Source organism: Phascolarctos cinereus, unplaced genomic scaffold (assembly GCF_003287225.1).
Source record: "Phascolarctos cinereus isolate Bilbo 61053 unplaced genomic scaffold, phaCin_HiC Scaffold_3;HRSCAF=262, whole genome shotgun sequence".
Classification (NCBI taxonomy): domain Eukaryota; kingdom Metazoa; phylum Chordata; class Mammalia; order Diprotodontia; family Phascolarctidae; genus Phascolarctos; species Phascolarctos cinereus.
The window spans coordinates 47,896,960-47,911,774 of NW_027555736.1; the positions used below are offsets into that span (position 1 = coordinate 47,896,960).

At 41.5% G+C, this 14,815-nt stretch overlaps 1 protein-coding gene across 1 annotated transcript in view; it reads left to right on the plus strand.

The window, feature by feature from the left end:
- Positions 1-6,093: 6,093 nt before the first annotated feature.
- The window catches only part of LOC110213926 (cytochrome P450 1A2), a 12,260-nt gene continuing 3,538 nt past the window's right edge, over positions 6,094-14,815 (plus strand). The window contains 7 exon segments of the mRNA XM_020994514.2: positions 6,094-6,169; positions 7,149-7,257; positions 7,260-7,825; positions 7,827-7,985; positions 11,924-12,047; positions 13,219-13,308; positions 14,612-14,735. Of these exon segments, the coding sequence (XP_020850173.1) occupies positions 7,158-7,257; positions 7,260-7,825; positions 7,827-7,985; positions 11,924-12,047; positions 13,219-13,308; positions 14,612-14,735 (1,163 nt within the window). The 5' untranslated portion in view covers positions 6,094-6,169; positions 7,149-7,157.

Sequence of the window (14,815 nt, forward strand, 5' to 3'; positions counted from 1 at the left end):
TTATTTACTGAGTGATTGACATCTGGAATGACTAAAACCTATGAAGGCCTTCTTTGTTTAGTCACTCAGCTCTGTCTGACTCTTCGTGACCCCGCTGGCCAACTGTCCATGAGGTTTTTTTTTTGGCAAAGATACTAGAGTAGTTTGCCCTTTCATTCTCCACTGGATCCCCTTTTGGGGGAAGTGAAAAGTCAGAACTCTCCACCATGACCTGTCTGGGGTACCCCTGCAAGGCATAGCTCATAATTTCATGAAGCTACACAAGCTGTGCACCAAAACAAGGCAGTGATCCAGCAGGGGTGAAAGCCTAAATGAAGGATAATGATAATGATAACAATACTACCAGTAGAAATAAGCATAACTGACACGTATATAACATTTTAAGGATTGTAAAGCACTTTATGAACATCATTTCATTTGATCCTCATGGTACCAAATCCCCTCTTTACACCAAAACAACCCTTCGAGGTAGGTATTACATGTATTATTACACTTACTTTATAGATGGGAAAACAGAGGCTTCATTCAAGAGGTAAAGTCCGTGTCAGGATCTGAACCCAGGTCTCTCCTGACTGTAAGTCCAGCACTCTTTGGGATACACCAAACTGAGCAGGAAAAACCTCAATATAGTGAATGAGGGGTGTGTATATATGTATATCGGGGAGACAATGAGGGGTTTTTCCCTTTAGTTGATCTGGGCTAGGAGAGGAAATGAAGGAGAGACCAATTTTATAAGGAGCAATCATTTAAGAAATTAATTACCATGCATGTTAATAAGGATATGTTGTGGCTTGTCCTTCCTTCTGGAAGAGGCCCATGACCTCAGGAAGATGAAGCGAAGACTTACAGCAAGGGTTGTACAGAGTCATCAGCCTCACTTTCTCCTCCTGGGCCATCTAGGTCCACTTTCTGTTTTTAAGGAAGGGGGAGACAGAAGCATATTTAGAGGAAGCAGGGAAGCAGCCAGTAGTCAGGTTGAAGATTAGCAAGAGAATGGGCATGACAGAGGGAGCAATCTTCTGGAGGATTCAGGATGGAATGGGATCACTTGCTCATGTAGAAAGCTTTCCCTTGGCCAAGGAGAAGGGCCACCTCTTTGAGTGACAGAGGGATGAAAGAGGACAGAGCGAGACAAGGCATCTGAGTGTTGGTGAATGGCCTTACTTTCCCCCTGAATTGTGAAGCAAGGTTTCCAGATGAGAGAGGAGGGGTGGGCACCTGAATTCTTGTTTTCTTGTCAGACAGCTCTAGTTGTAGAAAGAAATCTATTTCCCTAAAACTTCCATTATTTTGCTCCAAGTTCTGCCCTCTGGGGCCATGCAGAGCAAGTCTTCTTCCATGGAAGAGACCTTCTAGTATTTGAAGTTCCCTCTGTCTTTCCTTCCTTAAGCCAGTCTTCATGAGCATGGTCTGGAGGCCCTCGTCATCCACACACCTTCCAGTTAAATGTCACCTGTTCTATGTCCAGGTAAGACCTTCCCTGCCCAAACAGAAAAGAGAAGCTAATGATGACTGGGGAAGCCAGGAGGCAGAACAAGGCAAGGCTACAGAATGGTAGGATTGAGAATTGGATCAAGGCTTGAAGTCCTCTGCTAAAAACTTTGGGACACTGCTAATGTGGAGATTTGCTTTGCCTGACTATGCATATTTCTTATAAAGGTATTGTTTTCCTTATCTTTCACTTTTTTTTTTAGAGGGGAAGACAAGGAGAGAAACTAAATGCTTGTTATTTAAAAGAATAAAGCGCAAGTTCAAAAAACTTTTTTTAGGGGGCAGCTAGGTGGCGCAGTGGATAGAACACTGGCCCTGAAGTCAGCAGGACCTGAGTTCAAATCCAGCCTCAGACCAAACACTTGACACTTACTAGCTGTGTGACCAAGAGCAAGTTGCTTAACCCCAATTGCCTAAAAACAAAAAACTTTTTTTTTTCCTGCTAGGAAGCAACTACAGTGTAGTAGATAATATGTTAGCATCAAAATCTGGAAGACCTGAATTCAATGTAGTGGAGTCCTGGGCAAGACAGCAAGCTTTGGTTTTCTCATCCATAAAGTGAAAGGATTGGTCTTCATTATTTATAAGGTCCTTTCTAATTCCAAAGAGAGGAGCTAGAAGGGACAGCCTGTCCCCTTTGGACAAAATGTCCTTGACCCTCTTGCCCAAACTCCTAATCTTCCAGATGTAGAAGCTAAGGCTGAGAGAGCTTAATTTCCCAATGACAGAGCTGGGATTGTAATTAGGTCTTCTGAGTCTAAAGTAATGATTTTTGTTCTTATTTTGCCATATTAGTGGTTCCTCTTGTGCAGAGGTGGGGAACCTGCAGCCTCCAGGGCACATATGGCCCTATAGGTCCTCAGGTACAGCCCTTTGACTGAATCTAAATCCCCTGATAAGGGGATTTGTTCTGTAAAGTTTGGATTCAGTCAAAGGGCCACACTTGAAGACCTAGAGGGTAACATGTGGTCTCAGTGGCCCAGGTTCCCCACTCCTGTTCTAGCCTGTCCATTCCTCTCTTTCAATGAAAGTAGGAGTCTGGTAAGTGGGTCAGCATAGAGATCAAGGGGAAAGAGCCTGGAAGTAGACCATCCTAGACCTGGCCATCACTATCCTTTGGTTTGCCAAGTTGGGGAGTGAGGGGATTTCCTTTAAAAAAAAAATCAAGAATGTCATCTCTGGAAGGGACCTTAGAGATATCTAGGAAGAACAAAAGGTCCAGAATATCAAGGGAATTAATGAGAAGAAATGCTAAGGAAGGTGGTCTAGCCATACCAGATTGTAAATTGTATTATAAAGCAGCAATAATCAAAATTACCTGGTATCGGCTAAGAAATCGAGTGATGGATCAGTGAAATAGAGTAGGTACACAAAACACAGTAGTTAGTGACTATAGTAATCTACTGTTAGATAAACCCAAAGACACCAGCTTCTGGGATAAGAGCTCATTATCTGACAAAAACTACTGGGAAAACTAGAAAATAATATGGAAGAAACTAGGCATAGACCAACATCTTACACCATATACCAAGATAAAGTCAAAATGGGTACCCAATAAAGGCTGATACTATAAGCAAACTGGGAAAGCAAGGAAGAGTTTACCTGTCAGATTTATGGAGAACAGAAGAACTCATGACCAAACAAGAGATAGAGAACATTATGAAATGCCAAATGGACAATTTTGATTACATTATAAAAAGTTTATGCACAAACAAAGCTAATGCAACCAAGATTAGAGGGGAAGCAGAAAACTGAGAAAGAATTCTTACAACCAGTGTCGCTGATAAAGGCTTTATTTCTAAAATACATAGAGAACTGAGTCAAATTTATAAGACTACAAATCATTCCCCAATTGATAACTGATCAAAGGATATGAACAGGCCGTATAGTCATATGAAAAAATTCTCTAAATTACTATTGATCAGAGAAATGCAAATCAAAACACCTCTGAGGTACCACATCACAACTATCAGATTGGCTAACATGACAAAACAGGAAAATGATAAATGCTGGAGATGTAAGAAAATTGGAACACGAATGCATTGTTGGTGGGGTAGTGAACTGATTCAATTGATCCAACTGTTCCATTCTGGAGAGCAATTTGGAACTATGCTCAAAGGGCTGTAAAACTGGGCATACCCTTCGACTTAGCAATACTACTTCTAGGACTATATCCAAAGAGATCATAAACATGGAAAAAGGACCATGTGTACAAAAATATTTATAGCCACTCTTTCTGTGGTGATAAAGGATTGGAAATTGAGGGGATACCAGTTGGGGAATGGCCAAACAAGTTGTGGTATATGAATGTAATGGAACAGGATTGTGCTATAAGAAATGATGAGCAGGTGGACTTCAGAAAAACCTGGAAGGACTTATATGAAGTGATGCTGATGGAAGTGAGTAGAACCAGGATAACATTGTACATAGTAACAGCCATATTATGTGATGACTAACTTTGATAGACTTATCTCCTCTTAGCAATGCAAGGACCTAATACAACTCCAAAAGCTCATAATGGAAAATGCTGTCCACATCCAGAAAAAGAACTATGGAGTCTGAATGCAAATCGAAGCCTATTATTTGCTCTCTCTCTTTTTTGTTTTGTTTCTTCTTTTTCATGGTTTCTCCCTTTGGTTCTAATTCTTCTTTACAACATAACTAATGTGAAAATAGGTCTAATATGAATGCATATATTGAGCCTATATCAATTTACACGCCATGTTGGAGTGGGGAGAGGAAAGAGCTAGGGAGAAAATTTGGAACTCAAAATCTTATGGAAATGAATGTTAAAAACTAAAAATAAATACATTTTTTTTTAAAAAAAAGAGTATCAAGGGAAGTAATGGAAGAAAAGGTGAAGGAAAGTAGCCTAGCAGTACTAAATCTCAAACTGTATTACAAAGCAGTAATCATCACGACAATCTGGTACTGGATAAGAAATAGAGAAGAGGACCAGTGGAATAGATTAGGTATAGAATACGCAGCAGAAAATGACCATGGTAATCTAGTGCTTGACAGATGCAAAGATCCAAGCTTTGGGGACAAGAACTCACTGTTTGGCAAAAAAAAAATGCTGGGAAAACTGGGAAGTGGTTTGGCAGAAACTAGGTATAAATGAATATCTCATACTATATATCAAGATGTGGTGTTAGTGGGCACCTGATTTAGACATGAAGGGAGATGTCATCAACAAATTAGGGGAGTGTGGAATATCTTACCTGTCATATATATGGATAAGGAAAGAATTCATGACATAACAAGACAGAGAGAGCATTACAGGAAGCAAAATGGATAGTTTTGATTACATTACATTAAAAGGGTTTTGTACAAACAAATCCAATGCATCCAAGATTAGAAGGAAAGCAGAAAACTGGGAAAACATTTTTTGGCAAATTTCTCTTATAAAGACCTAATTTCTCAAATATATAAAGAACTGAGTCAAATCTATAAGGACATGAGTCATTCTCTAATTGATAAATGGTCGAAGGATATGAACAGGTGGTTTTCAGAAGAAGAAATCAAAGCTATCTAGTGTCATATGAAAAAATGCTCTAAAATACTATTGATTAGAGAAATGCAAATTAAAATGACTTTGAGGTACCACCTCACACCTATCAGACTGGCTAATATGACAGAAAAGGGAAATAACGTGTTGGAGGGATGTGGAAAAATTGGGACCTTAATGCATTGTTGATGGAATTGTGGTATATGATTGTGATGGAATACTATTGTGCTATAAGAAATGACAAGCAGGATTGTTTCAGAAAAATCTGGAAAGACATATATAAAGTGAAGTTGCAATGATCCAAGACAATTCTAAAGGACTGAGGATGACAAATGCTATTCATCTCCAGAAAAAGAACTGATGGAGTCTGAGTGCAGGCTGAACCACACTTTTTTTTTAAAGTTTATTTTTCTTGTTTATTTTTTTGGTCTATGTTTTCTTTCCCAACATGGGTAACATAGAAATAGGTTTTGTGTGGCTGAACATGTATGATCTATATCAACATGCTTGTCTTCTCTAGGAGGAAGGAGGGAATTTGGAGCTCAAAATTTTTAAGAATGAATATTAAAGATTGTTTTACATGTAACTGGAAAAAATAAAACATAAAAAATATAAAAATAAAAACATCATTCTGAGAAGGGACTCATAGACTTCACTGCACTGCCAAAGGGAACCAAGACACATGAAAAAAATATTAAGAATCCTAGATTGTAAGTCCCTTGAGGGGAGGGACAGTCTTACTCACCTTTATACTTTCCCCAGAGCCCAGTACAGTGATTTGCATATTTCCGGAGCTTAGTAAGTAGTGGTTGGCTTGTTAGTCCACTTTCTTCTCCAAGACAGCCACACTTGTCTTTGGCTCAGTGTCTCTGGAGTTTACTGCAGTCTAGACCCCAGGAGGCAAAGGGATGCCCTTGCCGTCACATCCAGTGTCCTTCTTTGCCCTTGCCCTGGTACCTGTACTCAAGCTCTGTTTTCAGGGAGGAGCCAAGGGCTCACATCCAAGTTCAGATCCTTCCAATTTGGCTGGAAATGTTTTCTGATCACCTGATGGGCTTTTCAGGGAGGAGGAGTTATATAAAAGATGGTCCACATTCACTTGCTGGGCTGAGGAGGCTCCAAAGCAGCTTGTTCCAACCCCAGGCACCTCTAAGCACCCAGATTACACAGGTAACTTCCTTCAGCATTTCTTCAAGCTCTAGGGACCCCTCACTTCAAGGGTCACTGAGTTCTAGTAGTTAGATAAAGACTCTGGGTGTGTGTGTGTGTGTGTGTGTGTGTGTGTGTGTGTGTGTGTGTGTGTGTGAATACTAGGAGTACTGAGACCTGGGTTTTACTTCTGACTGTGCCACTAATGCATTGTGGTAACTGAACAAATTGATGAACCTGTCTGGACCTCAGTTTTCTCCTCTAGAAAATAAGGGGATTAGACTAGATCGGGAGTTCTTAACCTGAGAATTCATGCACCTGTGGATGCAGTTCAAAGTTGTGAACTTGGATGACAAAAGAAAAAATTAAATCTTTATTTTCACCAACCTTGAACAGAAATTTAGCGTTTCCTTCAATTATTTAAAACCATTATTTGGTGAAGAAGCCTAAAGGTTTCATTAGACTGCCAAAGGGTTCTAGGGACCCCAAAAGGCTGAGAACCTCTGGACTAGCTGGTATGTGAGCCCCCTTGCAGATCTAACATCCCACAATTTGTCTGTATCTCTGAAATGGAAGGGAGGGGTGGCATCTGAAGACCTCTCCACTGGCCTGTGAAGCTGGGAAACCCTAGACTAAGTGCAGGATGAAAAGCTGTTTCCCATTTGTCCCAGGAACCTCCTGCTTGATATTAGCCCAAGCTTGATATTAGCCTTGGGAGGCAGGTGTTCTGAGCTGAGGATGATATGGACCCTGGAGAAAATTCATTCTGTTCACCCTGTGCTTGGTTGTACTCAGGATTCAATGCTCCCACACTCCCAAATCCTCATTCTCTCAATAATGGAGAGGATTTGCTAGAATATTTAGGACCAATCTATCTTGGGAGATCCAGGGTATGGCTCTTTCCATAGACTGTCCTGTGAGTTGTCTCCTGGAAGCCCCTATTCCCCCATCTTGACTCTCCCCAAACTCATTCTGACTTCTTCCTTTTATTTCCTTTTAGACAGTGAAGATGGTGGTGGGCCTGTTGGCTTCCATCTCTATTTCAGAGCTTCTCTTGGCTTTTGTTGTCTTCTGCCTGATCTACTGGGTCATTGAATCTTACTCTCAAAGGGTCCCAAAGGACTCAAAAGACCACCTGGACCCTGGGCTTGGCCTCTGATTGGCAACATATTGACTCTGGGAAAGAATCCTCACTTGGCCCTGGCCCAACTGAGAGAGAAGTATGGGGATGTGATGCAGATTCAGATTGGCTCCACCCCAGTGCTTGTGCTGAGTGGCCTGGAAACCGTCAGGCAGGCCCTGGTGAAGCAGGGGGATGACTTCAAGGGCCGACCTGACCTCTACACCTCTTCCCTTATTACAGATGGCTATAGCATGACCTTCATCCCTGATTCAGGGGAGGTCTGGGCAGCTAGAAGGAAGCTGGCCCAGAATGCTCTCAATACTTTCTCCATATCTGCCTCCCCATCCTCTTCCTCCTGCTACCTGGAGGAGCATGTGAAGAAGGAGGCTGAATGCTTGATCCAGAAATTCCAGGAGCTGATGGATGGGGCAGGATGCTTTGACCCCTACAATCATGTGGTGGTATCTGTGGCCAACGTCATAGGTACCATGTGTTTCAACCAAGGCCATGCCCATGAGAACCAAGAATTGATGAGAATCATTACCAAAAGTCACTGAGTTTTCTGAAAGTGCCTTCTCAGGCAACCCAGTTGACTTCATCCCCATCCTCCGCTACTTACCAAACCCCAAACTGCAAAGATTCAAGGCTTTCAACCAGAAGTTCTTAAAATTCATGCAGAAAACCATCCAGGAGCACTACAGAGGCTTTGATCAGGTAAATTCAACTGTGAGGTAGGGTCCCTCTCCCTCCCTAGAGGCTCCCAGAGTCTTGGCCTTCTCACCTTTAGCCTAAGTGGCACAGTGGGTATGAACATTGGGCGGGGAGTCAGGAAGACCTGAGTTCAAATCTGATCTTGGAGACTACCTATCATGCAACTGGGGAAATCAGGATAATAACAGCACCTTCCTCCCAGAGTTATTGTGAGGATCAAATAAGATAACATCTGGAAAGCTCTCTGCAAACCTGAAAGGGCTGTAGAAATGCTAGTTTTTATTACTATTATTATTAGTCTTCACTAGTGATTTCTTCTATCCAAGTGATGAATCACTGACTATTATTGAGTTTATACATGTGCTCTTTCTTAATTGATCTTCACAGCTCTGTGAGGTAGATAGAATTACATCTTTGTTTTACAAGACAGAGAGTTGAGGTGCAAAGAATCCAGGTGATTTGCCCTGGTCACACAAATAGTAAGGAGTAGAACTCAGGTCCTAACCCAGGTCCTCTGACTCCAAATAGAAGGATTTTCCTCTCATGTCCCAGACATCTTTATTAGCATGGAGGCAGAAGGAAAGCTCTGAGATGAAGAAAAGGAAGGTAGCAGATGGTTCTGAAAAAGCCTTGGGATGGGAGTCAAGAGCTCTGAAACTGAGTCATTGGATCATAAATGCACACAAGTGACTTACACTATACAAGCTTGTTGTGGTGCTAGTGATGTTTTCCCACATGGCCATTCTTTTATCTCCTTTAAAAATTAATTGAAATTAATAAATTTAATTAATTTTTATAAAATGAAAATCTGCCTTCTCCCTTGCCCACCTCCTTCTTCTCATAAAGAAAGAAAAAAAGAGCTCCGGTTACAAACACGCATAGTCAAGCAAAACAAATTCCCATACTGGCCATGTCCAGAAAAAAAAAAGAATGTGTTTGAATCTGTTCTCCAAGTCCATCAGCTCTCTGTCAAAGGTGGGTAGCATATTTCATCACAAGTCCTCTGAGATAGAAGGGTATGTTGAAATCATGTAGTCCAAATCACTCATTTTTACAGAAGGGGAAACTGAGGCTTAGAGAAGGGAATGCATTTACCGAAGGTCACACAGCTAGTTAGTGTCCTGATCCCTGATCCAGTGCTGTTTTTTTTAAAAAAAATATTTTAACATTCTTTTCTTTTTAAATGTTGAGTTCCAAATTCTCTCCCTCCCTCTTACCCCTCCCCCACAATATGATATCAATTATACCTGTGAAATCATGTAAAACATATTTCTATATTAACCATATTTCCTAAAAAAAAAAAGAAAGAAAAATAAAGAAAGTGAGAAAATTATACTTCAATTTGAACTCAGAGTTCATCAGTTCTCTCTGGAGGTGGATAGCTTTTTTTATCATGAGTCATTTTACTGATCAGAGTAGCTACCTTTTTCACAATTGATCATCATTACATTGCTGTTGTAATGGACAATGGTCCAGGAGACAATAGTCTCCTGGTTCTTCTCCCTTCACTTTGCATCAATTCATATAGATCTTGCCATGTTTCTCTGAAACCACCCCCCTTGGCATTTCTTATGGCACAATAGTATTCCATCACCATCAAACGCCACAACTTGTTCAGCCATCCCCCAATTGATGATCATCCCCTTGCTTTTCCATTCTTTGCCACCACAAAAAGTTTTGAGAATTAAATGAGATAAGGAAGGTGAACGTGCTTTGAAGAAATATACTGTTGTCAATATTTTTTGTACATAAAGGTCTTTATCCTTTTTCTTTGATCTCTTTGGGGTACAGACCTAGCAGTTGTATTGCTGGGTTAAAGGGCAGGCAGAGTTTTATAGCCCTTTGGGCACAGTTCCAAATTGTTTTCCAGAATGGTTGGACCAGGTCACAACTCCACCAATATTTTATTAGTGCACCTATTTTTCCCTCCTCCACTCCAGCATTTGTCATTTCTGATAGGTTTGAGGTAGTACCTCACAGAAATTTGCATTTCTCTAATCAATAAGGGTTTAGAGCATTTTTTCATATGACAATAGATAGCTTTGGTTTCTTCTTCTAAAAACTGCCTGTTTATATCCTTTGACCATTTATCATTTGGGGAATGGCTCTTACTTTTATAAATCTGACTCTGTTCTATACTCAGTATATATTTGAGATATGAGGCCTTTATCAGAGAAATTGCTATAAAACTTTTTGATATTACTTCATTGCCCATAGGCAATGAAAGGTATCTTTTAGTAAAATGTTGTTTCCCTGATTATCTCTTTTAATTAGGTCTGTTTTGCTTTTGCTTTGTCTGAGATCAGGATTGCTACCCTTCTCTTTTATAACTTCAGCTGCAGCATATTAGATTCTAGCACAGGCCTTTATTTTAATGCTGTATGTGTCTTTCTGTTTCAAGTGTTTCTCTTGGGGCAGCTAGGTGATGCAGTGGATAGAACACTGGCCCTGAATTCAGGAGGACCTGAGTTCAAATCCGGCCTCAGACACATAATACTTACTAGCTGTGTGACCTTGGGCAAGTCACTTAAGCCCATTGTCTAGCCAAAAAAAACCCAAACAAAAAAAACCAAGTGTTTCTCTTGTAAACAAGATATTGATGGATTCTGGTTTCTAATCTATTCTGCTATTTGCTTCTGTTTTATGAGTGAGTTCATCCTATTCACATTCACAGTTATGACTACTATGTATTTCCTTCCATCCCATTTTTTCTGTTTCTTCCTCTCTCTCTCTCTCTCTCTGTCTCTCTCTCTCTCTCTCTCTCTCTCTCTCTCTCTCTCTGTCTCTCTCTCTCTCTCTCTCTCTCTCTCTCTCTCTCTCTCTCTCTCTCTCTCTCTCCCCTCCCCCAAGTCTGTTTTGCTTCTAACCATTGTTTCCTTTAATCCACCCTCCTTTTTATCATCCCACCCTTCTCTTATTCCCTTCCCCTCCTATTTCCCTATTGGGTGAGTTATATTTCTGTACACAGCTGAGTGTGTATGTATGTATATTCTTCCCTCTTTAAATGAATTCCCGTGAGAGTGAAATTCAAGCATTGCCGGCACCCTCCTCCAATTTCCGCCTCCATTGTAAAAGTTCTTTCTTGAAATCCTCTTTTATTTGAGAAATTTTTCCCCATTCTACTCTTCCTTCCACTTTTCCCCAGAGCATCCCTTTCTCACCCCTTCATTTTTTTGGAGATCATGCCAACATAATTAATATCTCACTGTCCTAATAACCATAAAGTTCTAATAGGAGTTACATGTATCATTATCCGATTTAGGAATGTAAACAGTTTTACTCGATTGAGTCCCTCAGGATTACTCTTTCATATTTCTCTTCCAGCTCTCTTTGAATAGCACTCTGCTATCTCTCCCTCTGACTAGCTTTATGACCTGGAGTAGCTCACTTCTCTGGGCCTCAGTTTCATTATCCATAAAATGAAGTTACTAACTCCTGCCCTGTCTCCTTACAGGAGAGTTCTGAGAATTAAATGAGTTGAGGAAGTGAAAAGTGCTCTGAAGAAGCATATGCTGCTTGTGTTCCTATCAGGGGTAATTGTGAGTGGTCATTGTTTACCCACTGAAACTCTATATCCAAAAGGCTAATTGTCTTCTTTGGGAGAAGAGGAGGAAGTCAGTGTTAGTTTTCATCTATGTTCCCAACAACCTTTTCTTGGCCTTGAAACAGAATCCTTGTAGAAGGATTATAATAAGGTATATTTCAGAAAGAAATGCCAATGGATTTCCAGACCACACATATGGTCCCTTCACCTGGCTTAGGTGTGAGCTGCCCTGTGACCCCCTTCATGAAAGGGCCTGTGCTTGGGTGTTTATCTCCTACAGAATGTATTACTAGTATGACTCAGGGTTCCCAAAACTGCTCCAGAAGAAACAAATGGTGGCCACTATCCTTGGGCTTCCTGGATGAGAAGGTGAGTATCTGCCTGTCCTTTCTTTCAGAATAATATTGAAGATATCACTGGCGCTCTGTTCAAACACAGCCAGGACAAGGCTCAGGCGGACATCAGCACCAATATACCAGAGAGGCTGATCACCAATCTCATCAACGACATCTTTGGAGCTGGTAAGATCCAGCTTTCCCTTCCCTATTATCTGATGTCCTTGCCTGGGATCACAGCATTTTCATAGTGTGGCATCCTAACCTGCATGTGGGTCTCCTAGATAAGACCGCCCTAGATTCACAGGCCTCTCTGTGTCCCATATCTACTCAAAAATCATAGCTTATGAGCAGCCACTAAAGTGTTTGCTTTAAAAAATTGTTTTTATATGGATTCATAATCTATCCCTCTTAATATCCCCCACTGAAAAACAACAAAAAGCTGAGAAACAGAACCCTCATCATAAAAACACATAGTCCAGCAAAACAGTTTGCTACCTTGGTCATGCCTGGATATACATTTGTCTCTCTACATTGGAAGTTCATCGTGTCTCTGTTAGAAGGTGAGCTTTTGGGACTTCTTCTTGGCATTGGTGAGAATTCTAAAGGTTTTCAAAGTTTTTTTCTCTCCAATGTTGTTGTCATTTTGTAAATTGTTTTCCTAATCCTGCCCACTTCAGTCTGCATCAGTTCATAGAAGTCTTCTCAATTGCTTCTGAAACTGACCATTTGGTTGTTTTTCATGACACAATAATAGTCCATTGCCTTCATATACTATAATTTGTTCAGCCATTCTCCAATAGGAAGATAGACCCTTAGTTTCCAGTTTTTGGAATACTACAAAAAGAGGTGCTATGAATATTTTTATATTTAAAGTTCTTTTTCTTCTTTCTTTGATCTCCTTAGGACATAAGCTTGCCCGGGTATAGCTGTGCAAAGGGGATGTAGTGTTTTGTAACTTTGGGGCTTAACTCCAACTGCTTTCCAGAATGGCTCAACCATTTCACAGCTCCACTATGTCCTAGTGTACCTGTTTTTCCACAGCCTCTCCAAATTTGTCATTTTCTGTTTTTGTCATCTTTGCCAGTCTAATGGGGGAAAAGTGAAGTCTCAAAGTTCCTTTAATTTGCACTTCTCTCATTACTACTGAACTCCCATAATACACTAGAATTATAGAGTCTGATGGTGCTCACCAAAATCTGAGCCCCACTGAAAAGACAGAGTCAAGAAATGGGGAGTTTGCTCCCTGTAGACTGCAAGGGAGGGCGGAAGAAGCCCCAATACCATGTGCGGCATGCATGGATCTTCCTCACTTCATTCTCTGACCATTCCCTCCCTGATGATCCGCTCTGTCCAGGTTTTGAAACAGTCACCACGGCCATCTCCTGGAGCCTCATGTACCTTGTGACAAAGCCTGAGATCCAGAAGAAGATCCAAGAGGAGCTGGGTAAGTGAAAAAAATACTGGAGAGTATACAGAGCCCCTTAAAGTCTGCCAAGCGTCTTACATGTTATCTAAGATTGTTCTCCCAACAAGCCTGTGAGGGGAGTAAGTACAGTGGCTATTGTCTCTCTTTCATAGATTAAGGAAGCAGTAGCTTTGTAGAGGTCAAGTGAACAAGCACCTAAATGTCTATTATGTGCCAGGCACTGTGCTATGCATTGGGAGATCCACAGCCTATCCACAAAGAAAGGCAAAACAGTCCCTGCCCTCAAAGAGCTTCCATTCTGATGAGGAAGGCAACATGTAAATAACTGTGTGAAAACAAGGGATGGATAGATAGACAGGGAGGCAAGCAGAGAGATATGAAAGAGAAGAAGAGGGGAGAGAGAGAGAGAGACAAAGAGAGAGGATGAATTAAAAATAATCTCAGTGGAAAGGTACTAGCACTAAGGGGGCTTGAGAAAGGCTTCTTGCACAAGGTAAGATTGTAGCTGGGACCTAAAGGAAACAAGAGAAAGAGAAGGTAGAGATGGAGGAGAGTGTTCAAGACCTGGAGGGCAGCTAGCGATCATGACCTGATTCGTTTTTTGTTGTTGTTGTTTTGTGTGTATGTGTGTGTCTTTTTTTGGGGGGGGAGCGAGGCAATTGGGGTCAAGTGACTTGCCCAGGGTCACACAGCTAGTGTCAACTGTCTGGTCTGAGATGGGAGTTGAACTCAGTTCCTCCTGACTCCAAGGCCAGTGATCTATCCACTGCGCCACCTAGCTTCCCCTCGTGCCCTGATCTGGAAGATGGAGCACCATGTGTGAGGAACAGAAAGGAGGCCAATGTTACTGGCTCACAGCTTATGGGGAGGGGAGTAAAGTGTGGGAAGATTGGAAAGATAAGAAGGGGCCAGGTCATGAATGTCTTTACAAGGCAGAAAAATTTTCATTTGATCGAGGAAGCAACCGGAAGCCGGTGGAGTTTACTGAATAAGGGTGACATGTTCAGAGCTGCACATTAGGCAGATCCATTTGACCACTGAGGGGAGGATGGGCTAGAAGAGAGAGGCAGGGAGACCAACCAGCAGGCTAGTGTCTAAGCAGGTGACGTTGACATTTATTTATAGTCACACAGCAAATGTCAAAGGTATAAGTTGAACCTGGGTCTCTCTAGACTGCACATCCAAGATGTATTTTCCCATACCCCATCACTTCTCAGGGTATAACTCTTCATGACTCACTAAGGGGGCAGGGGGAAATAAACGCTCTGAGGGGAAAAGCAGGGCAGCTTCCTTCTCCCTCTGACTCTCCTCCCTTCTATAGACACCATGATTGGCAGAGATCGAAGGCCCCTGCTTGCAGACAGACCTCAGCTACCTTACATGGAGGCCTTTATCCTGGAGATTTTCAGGCATACGTCCTTTGTCCCTTTCACCATCCCCCACAGGTAAGGACCATTAAGGCTTCTTTCAAAATCCCTAGGTCATCCATCCCCTCTTCTCTACCCCCATTGTCACCAACCTCATC